The 17,274-nt window shown below is 45.1% G+C and overlaps 2 protein-coding genes across 2 annotated transcripts; both read left to right on the top strand.

Moving 5' to 3' along the window:
* Nucleotides 1–218: 218 nt before the first annotated feature.
* Nucleotides 219–1,952, top strand: LELP1 (late cornified envelope like proline rich 1). Its single transcript, XM_081796314.1, has 2 exons — nucleotides 219–343; nucleotides 1,517–1,952. The coding sequence occupies exon 2, from the start codon at nucleotides 1,540–1,542 to the stop codon at nucleotides 1,834–1,836; it is 297 nt and encodes a 98-aa protein (XP_081652440.1). The 5' UTR covers nucleotides 219–343; nucleotides 1,517–1,539; the 3' UTR covers nucleotides 1,837–1,952.
* Nucleotides 1,953–11,694: 9,742 nt separating this feature from the next.
* Nucleotides 11,695–13,359, top strand: PRR9 (proline rich 9). The gene is made up of 2 exons (XM_060625938.1): nucleotides 11,695–11,763; nucleotides 12,233–13,359. The coding sequence occupies exon 2, from the start codon at nucleotides 12,253–12,255 to the stop codon at nucleotides 12,577–12,579; it is 327 nt and encodes a 108-aa protein (XP_060481921.1). The 5' UTR covers nucleotides 11,695–11,763; nucleotides 12,233–12,252; the 3' UTR covers nucleotides 12,580–13,359.
* The last annotated feature ends 3,915 nt before the right edge of the window (nucleotides 13,360–17,274 follow it).

Here is a 17,274-nt window from a genome sequence, read left to right as displayed (position 1 = left end):
ACAGAGTTTTTCTGCTACTAGCAACAATGAGCCTTCTTATCCTTAGAACTCAATAGTATTCACCATGGTCTGATTTCACCAGCATAAATTTTGAAAGACAGCAAAGGGGGGTGAAGAAGCAGTCTATTCTCAAGGGCTTGAGTTGAGCTGGGAGCTCTGGAGTCACACAACAATAGCTACCTGATGATGCAGTGATGAGGTCACAATTGGGGCTTTCCCTCCCCCACCCCCTTGCTTCCTCAGAGTTGGACAGAGGAGCCAGAGGGAAAATCCACCTTCTCAAGCACAGAAATATCACCCACCTCACTCGACTACTTGTCAAGTTCACTACCAATACAAAAGGGTGAGTTGCATTTGGACAACTGGAAATGCCCCGTCTTTTTTCTCTCCTTTCCTGAGAATGACCTATGGCATCCCATGCATTGAACAGGGTTAAGACGATGGGTATTTTTGAATGAAATCCTCCTCTCATTTTTGGTAACAAGAAAGGGGGTAGCTTTATCCCCTTTGAAAGAGATATTCTTAACAAATTTGGAGTTTAATTTAATGATCTATTTCTCCAGAGAGCTATACTGATTTTAAAACTAAATTAGATAAAAGTTTACTTTATATTCTTAAAGGAAACCAAAGGTGTACCAGTTAGATACAACTTGCAAGTATTTTCAGGGACTGAAAAGCCGTGTTCATACCTGGAAGTAAAACCATCCATAGAAGAAGACCTAGCTCAGGCCAAAACTTAACAGAGGGAGAAAAAAAAATTCTTCATTAAAATCATATTTTGTGGCTCTCACATTCATGTTTTCAGAAGAATTAGAATTTCCCAGCTCATCTCCTCCTCTCCTGATTTCTTCCTTTCCTGTATTCATGGGGAGGAAGAGTCCCATAGTGGCCCATGGGAGTTCAGCCATGGTAGAAATTGAATTATCTTCCCATCCCAAGTTCTCAAGTGAAAAAATCAAGGCTTTGAGGTCTTAGGCAGGACACAGGATTGAAAGAAGTGTCCTGAGTCCCTAGACCCATTATTATATCTTCTTGTTCCATCTCCAGATGGAGGTGGCCCTAAAGGAGTTCTTTAAAACCCTTGTTATGCCATGAATGCCTTTAGCAGTCTAACCAAACTTATGACTTCAGAATAGTACATTTAGATGAATTAAAACACAGGGTGTTACAAAAGATAGCAATTAAATTGATAAATATATGATTAAATATGATTTTATCATGGGTGAGGGGTGGTTCCAGGATGCTAGGTTGAGAACTCCTATTGGGAGATTCGGAATGGAGGAAAGAGTAAGTGAACAAAAAGCAGAGTAAAGGTGGAGAGACCAAGAAATGTCATCCACTCCAAGGACAAGAGGACAGCCTTTCAATAAGAATTTGGTCTAGAGCCCAAACCACCCTGGGAAAGTTTTCATAAGAGCAAGGATGGGAAGGAGATATGAGTGGGAAGGCATTGCTGGTCCTCTCCTATCTTGCAGTATGGTCTCCCACATACCACCTGTTGCATATTTCTTTACAGGGCCCAGAAAATCAAAAAAAAGAATGTCGAGTGATGATAAAAATAAATCTAGTGACCCCAAGAATGAGCCCAAGAACTGTGATCCCAGATGTGAACAAAAGTGTGAGGCCAAATGCCAACCCAGCTGTTTAAAGAAGATTCTGCAACGGTGCTCTGAGAAGTGTCCACGGGAGAAGTGCCCACCACCACCAAAGTGCCCACCATGCCCCTTGCTGTGCCCCCCACCGTGCCCTCCTCCATGCCCAGCTCCCTCCCCTCCCAAGCCCTGTGCCAAGCCCTGTCCTCCTAAATGCCCACCACCCTGCCCACCCCCAGAGTGAGGCACCAAGGGTACCACTCAACCCAGTACCTCCAACATCTTCACCATGTTCACCATCTTGGTGCTGAAACCTGAAGCCATGAACTGACAAGTAAACATATTCCTCTGCTGTGCAAAGCTTTCTTCTCCTGTGTTTTTTTTTCTCTTTTTGTAGTTTTTTGTTTGTTGTTTTCTAGCACTAAACCACCAAGACACAATCCCTCACTCTAGAGGGAGGCTAGAGCCCTTACTCTACAATCAACAACTTTTGAAAATGGCCTCCCCTCTGGCCCCACCTGCTGCATAGAGGAATATGGCATCTCTTGAGGGGCACATCCAGAGACTGCAGCCTGAGAGAGCTGTAAATATGGCTGTTACAGTGGTTCGCCTCAGGAGCCCAAGTACTCATGACAGAGGAAGTGGGCATGAGGGGGAAAGAGGAGTGGTACATTGAGGAAAGGTCCAGAAAGGCTCAGGAAAAATTCTACCCTCCGCTATTAATCCCACTGCATAATGCTTGGGCAGAACACTCTGAAAACAGGCTGAGTGGGCTTAAACTCTAGCTCTGCTTTGATATTTGGTTTCCTTCTCTCTGTAAAAGGAGTGCTGATGCTAGCAGTAAGCTTACAGGGTTGTCATGAGGCTTAGGGGCGAACATGTGCCCAAGCACCTGATTTAATGGAACACAGCCAGCACTCAGAGAGGGGAGCACATGGCACCTTCCCAGGTCTCATATGTCACACCTGAACATAATTGCCCTGTGCCTTTTTTCCTTATTAGGCTGTAAGTCTCCTGAGGCAATAGTTTCTAAATTATACCTGTAAGCACAGATAGGTACTCTTTTAAAAATTAAAAAAAAAAAAACTGGAGTTGTGGACTACACTAATGTCAGCTGGCTGGTTTGGATACTGAACCATAGTTTTGTAACATGTCGCCATGGAGAGAATTCCGGTGAAAGATGCTCTATTTGGGCAACAACCTGTGAATCTATAAAATTCCAAAAGGAAAACTTCAGCACACACAAAAAAGGATAAATCTGTAAGGACCTCAATTAGGAATGAACAGGAAAAATATTTACAGTTGTAAAGTGGGGATTACTTACAAGTGGCTAGGGAAGTCCACATCAACATTGTTTAATTCACAAAAGGGAATATATTGGCTTATATTCCTGGGAAGGGTATTAGGATGGAGAAGAGGCATAGAATTAGAACTATAGGAACTGGGATGTCAGGGCCTGGGAGTGTGGTCACCATTTCAAGCTCCCTCCTCTCCACCAGTCTCTACTCATCTTCAGGGTGGGTCTGCTCCTCTCCTCAGACCCCCCTCCATGTGGTAAGGTCCTTGGCCAGGTGCAGACCCAGCTTGTTGACAAGTTGGGCATGAAATGCTGCTATTACTTCCAGAAAAGAAACCTGATTGCCCAGAAGTGTTTGAGCCTGCCTCTGTGACCAAGTTTGTCATTACAACCCACAAAAGTCAAGTGGAAGTAGGTTTAGGATTCTCTGCTATCACAGTAAGAAATCTGGGCTGGTTGCCCATGGAATCATGGCATATAAACAGCTTCATATCCTTCTGAGTCTGGAAGCTGGTTCAGAACCACAAAGGTACAGTAAGTACAAATAGTCCAAAATGTGCCCAAGACACCTGGGATCCTCATCAGACCAAGTCATATAATGAGCTAGTTGCAGAAGCAGACTTTTAGAATATGAGAGCTAGACAAGGCTGTAGGCATGCAACTCCTCATTTTCTGGATGTGAAGAGTCCTTTGGGTCTCAGAGTCCTTGCAGAGAGGTACTTCCTGGACACTAGGAGCCTCTGGAAGCCTAGTTTAGGGCATTAGGGGACATATGGTCAACTGTTGACAATAGATGGACAACTCTTAAACCTCAGTAGAAATCACAAAGGAGGGAGGAAATAGCACTGTAAGGTGACAGTCTTTTCCATCTATTTAATGGTCACTTTTAAACAATATCTGAGAATCCCAGTGCTAAAGAGTGTGCCACAGTTGGAGAAAGCATAAATAGACAAAACTCCTTTTAAAAAAGAATTTGAGGAATATAGAAACATACATCAAAAGCATAAAATCCTTGAACCCAATTGTTATTCCATGTCTTAGAAAGAAAAATAATTCCAAAATGGAAAAAAAAAAGCTATGTATGTATGTCAGATTATCACAGTGTGACTTAGAAACAATTTAAATATCTAACAGGAATTTGATTAAATGCATTTAGATCTATTTACTTGATGAAACATTATGCAATTATTAAAATGTGCTAAGGGGGAAAGAGCAAGGCCCCAGTTGGACGTATAGGATAAAAGCAATTATATTTAACCAAAAACTTATAATAATAATAATAATAGAAGAAAATTTGTCAACATTCTTAGTTATTTTAGGACAATGGAGTTGTAACCTGTGGAGTATTTTTATTTTCACTAGCCTTTGTATTTTCATTAGTAAGCTTTTATTTCTCATATAGTGGGAAAAAAATTATATAATCAGGAATACTTCAGAAACCCCCCACATCTTTATTTGCTTAATGAACAAAAATAAAAACAAAAACAAAGGAAAAGAAGGAAGAACATCTTCCTACACCTGAGTGCACAACATGCAGAAGGCATCCCACTTTGTGTGCCTTCCTTTCAGGGGTATGGTCTTGGTCTCAGATGTCCCATGGCCCTATGGCAGTGTGGGTCAGGTGTTGGTGCTCTCCCGGGTTGCTCTGAGGACTCTGGGCACAGACTGGGTGGAGGCCATCTCTGAGAACATGAAACCATCCATTTGCCACTTTAATTCTCTTTTCTCCCATGTAAATGAATCCAAAGATACACATCTCCTAATGGCTACTTTCCCAGCAAAACCTGGATCAAAGGCAATGCCAGGAAAGATGGCTAGAACGTGATGAGTGTGCTACCTCCCTGCAGAATGCCATAATTACTGCCAGCCCCAGCGGCAGTCACCAGGGCCCTGCCCCAAATGGTAGAGGGTTGTATAAATAAATAAGCGACACTTGAAGAGTGGCATCACAAGAATCTGTGCAGTGCCAGGCTTGATGGCTCACAGATAATGTGATTGGGCAGGACCAAGCCCTCTCCTTTCATGGAAAAACAATAAGAGAAGACTCTACCACAGGCCCTCTTGCATCGTGGTTTCTCAAGAAACCATACAGCTGGCCTTGCAAAAGGACTTGTAAGTCCTCCCAGACCAAGCCAGCTGGGGGTGGCACTGTGAGCTGGGCCAGTACTATATGAAAGGGCTGGCACACAATCACAAGGATGTCTTGCTTTGAAGCTGTGAAGCTGGAAGACAACTTAGAGCTCACTTTCATGCGTCCCTCACATGCAAATGTCAGCTGTAGAGATGGCAACAAGGAACCAGTTACTGAACCTGTCCTAACTGCCCCTCTTGCTTCCACATGACCGAATACTCCAGCCAGGGATATGAGCACAAGCACATCCTGGGAGGCTTTATTGACAATAACGAGCCATAACCACTTCTGTGCCACAGCTTTTGATGCTCAGCAAAGAAACAGATTGGTAAATACAGTAAGTCAATTGCCAAACACATAAAGATGCTAAAATACAAACTGATCATAAAACTCAAATCAGGGTATTTTCAGCTGTACCTGGTACATGAAACCTCATCTGCAGAGCTCCATGCTCTCTCCCAGGCTGGGAAGAAATGCTGCTCAGACTGAGGGTTTATGCTCTTTCCAACAGAAACGCTCACCTTGTCTCTCACCTATACCACCCAGAACCTCCTAACTGGCTTGTGAGGTTCCAAGCTCACCTTCTAGTCCTGCCTCCAGTGGAAGGCAGCTAAGGTAGACTGCTTAAAATCCCAATCTAAACATGTCACTTCCTTGTGCAAAATCCTTAAAAGGCTCCTTTTTGCCTAAATAACAGCTCAAATAACTTGACCAGTCATGGGAAACTCTTCTGGAGCTGGCCCCCACCTCCTTGTCTGGCTTTACCTTGCCACTTCTCTCTCCTTCTAGAGCTGTGCAGCCCAGCAACAGGTAACCCCTGGCACTTCTGGCACAGCAGAGAGTTTCTGGCTTGCATGACTTTACACTTGTCTGTCCTCTATCATTCTTCTCCTTCCATCAAGGGTCCTCTGAGGATTGGGCTGGGCTGGTCTTCATCTCCATCAGAACCCAACTGAGAGGTTACCCGCTCCAGGAATCTTCCTCCACTGTCCCCAGCAGGCCGGTCAAATGCCCCTTTCTGTGGTCTCAGAGCATCCACACCTTTCTCCTGTAACACTTACCCTGCCATATTCTGTCCATCTGTTTACATTGGGCTGTAAGTTCTTTGAGAACAGATACGGCCCGGCACACAATGAAGATATTCAATAACGATAAATGAGTGCATGTTCAGCAGTTTTGGATGCACTTTTCCAAAGAAAAGGAGTTTACTCTGAGGTGAGGCCCTGGCTACCGTGTTCCTTACCCTCCACACACGTGTCATTCCCAGAATTCAGAGATTGGAGAGGGAGACGGGGCTGAATATGGGTGGCCTGGGGCTGAGAAAAGGGCATCCCTGGCATTGATTGCTTTCAATGACAGACAAGAGGTAGACCCTGCCAGTCCTCCCCCCAACCTCACCTGGGAAGTGCAGCCTGCCTCTGAGCAGATTTCTCACCTTGGAAGGTGAGATTCCAAGTGAACTCTACACTCTCAACTGTGTAGCCAAGGCAATTTGTGTCACCTCAGTGGGAGAAGGGGTCTCAGTTTCTTCTCCTGCAGAATGAGAAGAGTCTCACTGAGGTGTGGAGAGGAGTGACCTGTGAGATGGTATATGCAAAGCCCTTGGAGTGAGAAACTGAACTTAGAAAGCCAGAACACAAAAGCACTCCGGAAGCTGGTCAGCGCTGAGAGTCCTCACCCCTATCTGCTGTGGCACCTGTCCTGTTCTTCCATCTGCTGAGTGGTACAGCAGGCTTGATGGGGAGAGAGGGAGTTAAAGAAAAGGAAGGCAAATATCTTTGAAGGCAAGCAGATTTATAGGGTCATTCCCTCCACCCCATTATCAAACTGTGCCCCAGACCCCACAAATCACAGTATAAGCCAGATGCGGACTTTTGCATGACTGAGCATAAAATTTGCCAGATGTGGCATGGAATGTGCTCAGTATCTGGGTGAGGAAACCCAGCTCCAGAGTGAGAACCATCTTAACCAAGTTCACACTGATTTGGTTTCTAGAAGAGTCTAGGATTTCTAACCCCAATTTAGGCCACAGAGAGCCAGGACCCAGACTCAAAGAGGAAAAGGACTGAAGACCAATATCAACATAAACAATTTGGGTACACACTTCTCCCCCATTTCCTGTGTCAGTGGTCTTTAACCTTGGGGCCATGAATCCTCTGAAGGTAAACATGTGTACATATGTATATTTCTCAATCATCTCAAAACTGTTTAGAGCCACTGACTGGTCTGCATCTTTGTTGCCTCCTTGAAGTTTATAAAGAATCCCCAATATGGTTTTGTCCTAAATGTTTTTACATGGGCCATTGCCTGGTCCAGACATGAGCTCACCATATGGTCTTGAACTAGGCCCTTAACATTTTTGTACCTCATTTGCCTCATCTAAAAAAATGCAGTTAATAAATAATTTAGTGCCTCCTATTTAAAGCATGTGTTGGACTGAAACAAAGAAGGGGAATCAGGTGTACTGTCATGTCCCCTCTGGGCACAGTGGCCAGTAACCCTCAGCCCCTCCCACAGCCTCTGATTCAGACTGTCTATACAGGTGACACTGGAGACAGGGAAGTGAGGGGGTGGTGGACTCTCCTCCAGGAGCCCACAGGCTCTCCAGAGGCACCTGCTCCCAGGGAATGGGGTGAGCCACATTCTGCACCATTCAGCTTTATCAGAGCCACTGCCCTGTAATATGCAGATGGGCCAGTAGAGTGAATCAGAAGAGTCTGGGAACTTTTATGATCTGAACAAAGGAGATAGTTATTTGATGGGAAGGGGGGGGAACATGTCCTGCACACACCTGACTCTCTTCTGCTGATCCTGTGTAATTATACCCTGGCTCCCAATAATGACAGCTGCAGAAATTTAAAATCTTAAATCTCAGATGGCATTCAATCAGATTAGCCCCAGTCTTGCTAAAGGGCTGGGGATGGTTACAGAAACTAGTCACCTAATCTTAAGATTTAGAGTGAGACAATATCCCCACAGCTGTCCAGGCTACAACCCCAGATACTGAACCACTAAGGTTGATTTTTGAGGACTCAGACCCCAAAATACTCCCACTCTGCACCTAGGAAAAGATAGGCTTTCTAAGGTCATTCAGCCACCTGGCTAGGCCACTGCCACCCACAGAAAACAGAAAACTAAGTGGATTATAAATCATAACCTAATCAAGGAGGAAGAGACCCTCTCCACCACTCTCCCTACAGACATGCACCCACATACTTACAAAGTCATATAGATGCCTGGGCAAATCATTTATGATCACATTTACAGTATCACAGAATATCAAAGCTGCATTGGACCTGAATTGACTTCTAGTCTACCTTTACTATTTTAAAGATGATGAAACTGAGGCCAGAAAGATTCAGGGGCTTGCCTGAAGTCACACCTCTTGTTTGGAACAGAGCCAAATCTTTGGGCCTCTGTGTAGTCTACTGCATCCCAGTGATTAGAAAACCATAAGAAAAGAGAGTGCTGGGGGGAGAGTAGAGATGGAACAAGAACTGAGAGAATTGAGAATGCTTTGTGAGGGATTTAAGTCCTGAACAGATTCAGATGACACTAACATTCTATAAGTAGCTTGATGGCTCTAAGTGTTGGTGCATATGTTATCGAATTTATTCCTCACAAGGAATCTGTGAAATAATGTTATCCCTTCTCAACAAGAGGAAATTAAGGCTCTGAGAGGCTAAGTAGTGTATCCAGTATTACACATACTCTGTAATTGAATCAACTCCAGGTCAGTGGGGGTCCTGAATCCAGTTCTTTTCCCATGCATCACCAAAGCTTGTCTTTGACTCTGAGGAGCTGACATGACCAGTGAGTAGGTACTTAAATGAGGGAGTGCTAAGTGGGATTTTACTTCTTCATTTGAGACTTCCAAGATCTTCAGAAATTGGAAAGGTGTATTAATTTTCTATTGCTGCTGTAACAAGTTACCGTAACTTTAGTGGCTTAAAATAACATAAGTATATATTATTTTAGAGTTCTGGAAGCCCAAAGTCTGACACAGGTCTCTCTGAGCTAAAACCAAAATGCCAACAGGACTCTATCTCCTTCTGTAGGCTCTAAGGAGGAATCTGTTCGCTTGCCTTTCCCAGCTTCTAGAGGTTGTCCACATTCCTGGTGCCTGGTCTCCATCTTCAAAACCAACAGTAGCCAATCTTTCTCACATCACATCACTGTGAAACTGACTCTTCTGCCCCCTTTTACACATTGAAGGGCCCTTGTGATTACATCGGACCCACTTCAATGTCATCAGCTCACTGTGAGGCAGAGACAGTCCTTTGAGAGAAGTTGAACTCTGGCCTCTTCCTAACCGCATTACCTCCTCCATGAGAACATGGCCTGCTTTCTTCATTGTTATACATAACCCTATTTGGTCTCTTCCTGAGTCTCAGCCAAAGATACAGAAATGCATGGGGCACAAGCAAGGTCACCTTGTGCATCCTATTGTAGAGAACTTCTGGAAATCTCAACCAAGCAGGCTCTGCCCCCAGCCTCCCACCCACCACTTTCTTGAGTCAGCCCCAGGCTCTCCTCTCAGTTGGGTTCTAGCAGCACTCCTTCTTCCAGGCACCTGCAATACCTTTGCCTGCCCTCCTTGCCTGCTAATTCTTACCGTCCAGCAAAACACAGAGAAGACATCTCCCCCAGGAGCCTTCCAGGACCTTGCAGCTATCCAAGACTCATGAAAGGGCCTTCTTCTCAAGCATGGGGGCTTACTTTTGCCAATATTCTCCATAAGTCCACAGTCTCAGAACCATGAATGACTCCAAGCAGAGCCATGAATGACTAAAGGGATGAATAAACCCAGTGATGGAGAATTTCTTGTCTCTTAGAACTCCAGAGAGTCATCTTGTTTCTTAGACAACATTTCATACAAAAGATGGAGGAGATGAAGAGGGAAAGGAGAAGAGGAAAGAGGAGATGAAAAAAGAAAAGAAAGAAAAGAAGGAACCCCTTACCCCCCATCCTATACTTGATCACCCAGTTCCCAGGTTCTCCAAATGACCGTGCCCCTTCAGATATACCCATGGATCTTCCAAATCCCTCTCCTCATCCTGCATAGCTCCACTCTCACCCCAGTCCCCAGGAGATCATGTGCCTCACAATAACATCAGCATGATTCTCCTAGGCCTACCTCCGACCCCTCCCACCCTGGGCACCTGCCTCTTACAGGACACTGAGGGGGCCCATGCTGGTGCTACATCAATCCTCTCTGCACAAGTCCTAAAGACCAAAATGTCACCTGATCTTCCTCAGCTCACCTTTTAAAAACTATTTTGGGGATCAAGCATGCAAAAATTGTATAAACCTTTAAAGGAAACTCTGATTTTAGCCAAACACTTTTTCTTAGGAAATGACCTAAACATACTTCTTCAAGTTAGAGGGGCCCATCATCTTTAAGTCCCTGGGGTTTGATCAACTTTAGCAAACAAGAAAAAGGCCCCACTTTGTGCTCTAGGGGCTTCTTTCATAAAAACAAATTTTTTTTTCATCCTCTAATACATGAGATCCTCCTCTACTCCAGCTGTCTCCTACATTTACCTTCTTTATTCCTTAATTAATGCATTCACTGCATTAATAGTCATTGATCTTCCATTTACTAGCCCCTACCCTCTAGAAACCTACAACTGAGGTAGCAATAAGATCTTGTATTTAAATAACTAGGATTCCCAATAACTATAGCAAATATCATATAAATAGCACCAACAATAACCAGTATGGGAGTTCAGAAGGAGGTAAATTTGTTTCTGGTTTAAAGTAATCAGCAAAGGCTCTTGGAAGGGGGTGGACTTGAATTGAGCCTTGCAGTATGCTTAGGGTTTCACAAGTCACAGAGAGAGAGGGCACCCAAGACAGAAGTGGCAGCTCACACCGAGGTTTGGATGTAGAGAAAACTGGGTGTGTTTGCTTTTACACTTTTCCTTTCATCCCCCTGGCTTTTATTGACCTGAGTTCTGAGAAGGCAAGGAGGCAGACCAACCTTGCCATATCCTGTTTTCTTCGTCACTGTGAAAACTCTGTAACTCCACTTTCCACTTTTAGAAATGACATAAATAAAAATTAAGAAGATGAAGATTACCTGTCTTCTCCTTTTCCTCTTCTCCTTCACCCTACAAGTAACAAATGAGTCCAATTTCTCTCAAGCCTTCTATGAGGGAAAATCACTCTCTTCAGGAGGCTGTAGGGCCTTTGTGCACTTGGAACCACAAAACAACCCATCTTCTTTGGGTCGGGAAGTGTGACTTTCCAGGCCCAATGAAGAGGTATCCAGAGGAAATGTCCAAAACAGGCGATACATGTCCTTGACACAGACCCTAGGCCTTAGACATAAATCTCCCCATTGATGAAAGCAAGATGAATAAGGTGGATCTTATCTCTCACCACATCCTGAACCAGTTTGGACAGACAAGGAACCCAATCCCAGTTTAACAGACTGAGATAACGTTTTATGAACATTCTTTTGCTGCTACCTTTAATGAGAGAGATCTAAGAGGAACCCCTCCCTGCTGAGGTCTGGTGAGGACCCAGCGGCCCACAGGGAGGTTGATTAACAGGCATCCCAAGCAGTGACTCAAACCATGGGCAATTTCAGAGGAAGCTCGTTATGGTGACTCCACAATTAGAGCATTGTCCCACGTGACCAGTCAGTTCTGTAGGAGGCAGGACCAGGCACCATATAAAAGCCCCTACCTTGTCGGGCTCTGCAATCCATATCCTTTGTGGAGTCTTGTTGAAGACAGGTAAGTGGAGACATCTGTGCCCTCTCTCCCTCTCGCTTCCTGCTCTACGTTAAGGAGGCTGTTCTCTTCCTCCATTGGGCTTTATACTTTCCACTGATTTTTAGTGGTTTGCCACTTCCTGGGCCTTCCACTCCATCCTGTGTATTCCATTTAGTATCCTGCATCTGATTTTCAAAAAGAAATTGTCAAATAGAGGAGAAGGGGAAACCTCTGGTAGAACTGTGGTGTCAGGTAGGATTGGGCTATGGGTATCCAGACAAGAGCTATGAGAATATTCCCAGTTAGGAAATGGGTGTCAGAGGGAGCTGACGTAGGGATAGAAAAGAGAAAAGAATAAAAAACAGCAAACAAATAGGTTATTAGGGTTAGTGATCATTTACTCCCCATTTCCCTCTACTAACCCTTCATTTCCCAGTTCCCAGCCTGATACTGTTAATGCAATTAATTTCAAATCTTGTGTTTGTTTCAGGTTCTGCTACCTACCCTAAGATGTCCTTTAATGAACAGCAGTGCAAGCAGCCATGTGTGCCTCCCCCATGTCTTCAAAAGTCCCAAGAGCAGTGCCAGGCAAATGCTGAGGAAGTGTGCCTTCCCCCATGCCAGGACCCCTTCCAGGAGAAGTGCCCAGTGCAAGTTCAGGAGGTTTGTCTTCCTCAGTGCCAGGGATTATGCCAAGAAAGTTGCCCACAGCAAAGCCAAGACCAATGCCCATCTCAGTGTGTGGAGCCATGCCAGGAGCTATCTCAGACAAAATGTGTGGAAGTTTGTCCACAGAAAGTTCAGGAGAAGTGCTTGCCCTCTGGCAAGGGAAAGTAACTTCTCATAATGCCATCTGGGGTCAAGAAGATGGCCAACAGATCAAAACCCAACCCAAGCTCATGCTATGGTAGCCTTCACCTGTGGATACCTCTGTGTGCACCTTGTTCTTGCCTCCTGGTTTCCTCAGTATTCCAGGACCGGGTCTGTTGTCTCTGAAGACATTTCTCTCTGTATTTCATCAATCTTTGTGAATAAGTATTGTTCACAGCAGTCTAATAGAAGGTTGCCATCATAGGAATAGTGCAGTTATAAGGGGAGACCACAGAAGCCTAGTTCAGCTCCCTTGGGGCACAAACTAACCCAGCCTTGAGTGTGTAACAGCCAAGGATGCTTTCATTCATCATTCAGAGTATCAGCCTCTCACTCAAGCCTCAAAAAAAGCTGAAATTTGATGGACCTTGTACGATCACCACCACCACCACCACCACCATGAATACAGAGAAGAGGTTGGTGGTACTACAGAAATAAAAAATTGAATCATTTAGTCTCTGCATTCTAAAAAGGAACAGCAAATTATTGGACATTGGAATGTTAGTTCTGCTTTTAAAAATAAAAAAAATACATATGTAAATGGTTGAATTTAAACAGGACAGATGAGATAGGATGTCTGGGATCCTGGTTGATCTTTGTGCTTGATGTCTGTTCTGCTTTGGGCCCTGTAATTTCACGTACATTCTTTAGACATGTGATTTGTGTCTGTGTGGTGCAGCCTAGTCTTCTCTTCAGCTTCATTGCTTTCTTCTCCCTTGTGAAGGTAAAATACAGAATAAAGCTGATCCCAAGGCTGATGTCTGACTTAATGTGTGCTCTTTCCTTCCCACCACCCAATCACAGGCCATCCTTGTGATGATTTTGTTCCCCCTTTTATGGACAATCTGGAGTAGGAATGAGAAAGAGACCTTACAGAAGCATAGAACAACAATGTTGACAGAGGCTCCATGACAGAGGATCACCTGGACTCCTCCACCCTCCCCCACAACACATCGTGGGCTCATCTATACACACACTTCACACCTGGGAGAATCCAAGAGGGCCTGGGACCTGCCCTCAGAACTTTATGTCCAGAATTCTTGCTACTATGGGTTCTCTCCTCTCTGATACTTGCCCTCAGAACAAAGGTCTCAGATGGGGATGAGGAGAGTTGTATGGAAGAAGGGGTCCCAAGTGAATCCATGACACCTTATAAACACAGCATCCTTGTCAGAAGCAAGAATTAAGCATGCCTCTGAGATAAATAGAGTCAAGGACTGAAATTGTCTGCCCTGCGATCCCAGTTTTAAGAAGAGCCAAGTCAGCCCAGGTCACCTCCCTGCCCCATGTAGTCCACTTCCCCTTACTGAAAGGGTCCAACAGAAGCAAGACATATGAAAGAATACATAGATGCTTCCTCAGTGGTGCCCCAAGGTCTAACTTGGACGCTTATGTCAAAGGCCAGTCTCCTGAGAGCTAAAGGAGCCCCTCACTCACACTCCTAGGCCCCTCTTCTGAGTCAGCCCATAGGAGTGTGCCCAATGGAGAGCTGCTTGGCTGACCTGAGGGTCTTGCAGCACTGGAGTCAACCCGGTCTCTTAATCTTAGAGATTTTCTAAGTCAAGAGATGAGGGGTCATGGGGCAACTTGGGGAAAGATTTCAAACAGCAACACAAAGCCCTGAGGACTGCCTGAGTCTGCAGATGTCAAAAATGGACCCTGATCCCTGTGCACATTCTCGGAGGGAATCCTGGAAGCAGGGTTCATGTGTTGCCCTTTTATTAGGGAACTGGTCTGGCCTCAAAAAGCAAGTAAGTGGTGAAGTCAAGATTCTAACTGGAGTCCTTCTTGACTCCAGAACAGAGCTCTTACTTGCATGAAGTGCCTATGGCACACAGGAAAGATTTCTGGAGCTGTCTGCACATTCATTCATTTATTCATCCACCTACCAAGTGCCACGTGCTATGCCAGGTGCTGGAGAACAGACAGGCAGCATCCCTGCGCAGGGCTAGAGAGCTTCTTTCCACAATCCACAGAGGGCCTCTCCAAAACCTGGATATCCCAAGTCCCTGAACATCTCCAGATGCCTGAATCACACGGTTTTTTTGCCTCTCTACTTGGTTGGAATAAGTTTTCTCTTCCATTTTCCAACTTTGGAATAAGACTGTGTTCCCTCAGAGCCACAACCTACAAAGAGGCACCAGAGAACCTTCCTAGCAATAACGTCTCTGACTGGGCTGAGGGAGGTTCATGACACTTCTCCAGCCTAGGTGAAGACCAAGAAATGTCTTTGTCCTCCAGCACTAAAGGCATGTACCAATTGGAGTCCAAGATGGGACACTAAGATGTCAAGAGGAAGCATGGGGCTGACAAGCAGAGAGCCCAGCAATATCAAAGAAAGGACAGCCCTATGATTATATGAGAGGCCTCAGTAGATGGTAAGGAGACAACCCTACAGATTATACATGAGAGAACAAGCAAGCCTTCATCAAACTCTGCCATGAGAACCACCACACCTTTCTCATGCTCACAGAGCTCTGACCCAGGCCCTACCCACACTATTACTTTGGGGTCAGGACCCTAATGACATAGACCTGGACATGGGACAGCTAGGACCCACCTCTTTGTATCTGTGCTGAAGCTTTCAGAAAGAGGGAGAGGCACATTACCAAAGAGAGTCTGGATTTAGAAGTTCTAGTTGGTAATCACTAAGGAAAAAAACAAAAATGGAGGCCATAGTTTGAAGACCAAACACCTATAGCCACATAACTGAAATTTACAATTACCCTGATTTCCCCCCAAAATGTGGGCTCTGACTGTAAGTGAATTTAAATTTTCCTCATATCAGCATGACCTTACAGCTTCCTTAGCCAATTGGTTATAAACAAGTAAGTTTATTTATCACTGTTCCCCTAAAAGGAATGTAGGTGTCTAGTGGTCAGTCATTACTAGAGATCAATGTACTTCATTGGGCAACTGAGCTGTCACACTCATTTTGTGTGCTTCTTGCCACTTTCAGCTTGAAATCTTCCAGTTTTGTGAACTGTTCTTTTGTTCTTTTCTCTAACTTGATTTGGTCTCAGTTTTCACACAGTTAACTCAGTATGTGACAAGTGTGGACCTATGGGCTCCACAAGTCAAGAGGAAATGTGTCAAGAAAGCATCAGTGGACATTTATGGAGAACCTGCTTTGCGCAAGACACTGTACCAGGCTCTGGAGGCCCTCGTGGGAGGGACCCATGTGAAGACTTTCATATTAGAAACTGGTGGAATATATTTAGGCTAGAAAACACCTGAGGGAGCAGGAGAGCTGTTCTCAATATTCTAAGTGTTTTTATGAGAAAAGGATTGGATTTCTGTGATGTTCCAAAGGACACAGTTGGGACCAATGGATAGAAGCTATGGGTTTGGTTCAGTTTAAGAACTTTCTTATGAGATCTGTTTGCTGGTGACAGGAGCTGTCCTTGGATGTGTCACATTCCCATGAGTTGCAGGTGATCAACTAGAAAGTGATAGCAAGTGTGAGCACTAGGCCTCCTTCTAACCTGTCTGGCATAAGACTCATCTAACTCATCTAACTCTCCTGAGCAAAATTGGGACCCAGGGGCAGAGGACCTTAACAGTACAGCAAGAATAAGAGGACCTGACCCTGAGGTCGAGAGACAGAACATTACTCTGGCCTCTAGAACGCCCCTGGGAAGCCCTGGGGACCTGGGAACCCTGGGGACAGTGTGGATCATGGCTTGATGCTAAAGGAAAGGAGAAGGATACATAAGTGATGGGACGTGACTCCTCCCATGTGTTTTGGGGCCCAAACACTTCATCCTTGAGTGGCACTTTACGGAAATTCCTCACTAACTTCCAAATCCAATCTTCCCAGTCCAGGTTGAGAATACCTCTCCCTTTATTCCTTGCTTCTTTGCCTTCTGGACCTCCTTTCTCTCCTGGGCCAGGGTGGACCATCTGTTCCATTGTGCTTGTGCACCTGATGACCCATCGTGGCCTCCTTTCCATTTGCACCTGCCTCTCTCCCTCTTACCCAGGATTCTCCCTCTGCTTGTGTCTTTCAGCCCATGGGTTTCAAACTCTCCTCCTCCAGGAAAGCTTCCATGTCAAGGAGCCAGCAGGTGTACCTGCACAGGTTCCGAGGGGTCTATTACACACTTGCAGCTACCTTATATGTAATTACCTATATCTCCTGTCAGCATGAGAGTCCTAGATGACAGCCCTTGAGCCTCACTCTGCTTTTTGCCTGTCTTCATGGGACCAACTACACTGAAGTCTTAGGTACTCTCAGAGTCAGCCAACCAGAATGTCCTTTGAGTCAGAGAGGAAAGAGGCTTTGTTTTTAGGGTGACCAACCATCATGGTTTGCCTGGGACTGAGGGGGTGTCCAGCATGCAGGACATTGGGCTAGTCCAAGACAAGTTGGTCACCCTGACTGTGTACCTGTGTTAGTAGAGAAGATGATGCTTGGGGCTGTGGGAGCATAGAGGGAAAGCAAATGAGAATTCTGGAGGAATTCAAACCCCAAGGTTGGAAGGGGGAGAACTCTCTGGAAAACTATGTGTGTACCGAGAAGGCTTAGTGACTACTGCCTGCCTTCCTCCACAGCTCCATTCTGTGTGTATACGTATGTATGTTGGGTGAGGGACACTAGACCAACAGGCAGGTCCCTAGGTTAGCCTTGTACAGGCAAAAAATGTCAGGTCCTCAGCCAAA

This window comes from Panthera onca, chromosome C1, assembly GCF_046562875.1.
Source record: "Panthera onca isolate mPanOnc1 chromosome C1, mPanOnc1 haplotype 2, whole genome shotgun sequence".
NCBI lineage: Eukaryota > Metazoa > Chordata > Mammalia > Carnivora > Felidae > Panthera > Panthera onca.
Note: the sequence above shows the minus strand (reverse complement) of the source record. Positions and strands in the feature narration are given on the sequence as shown.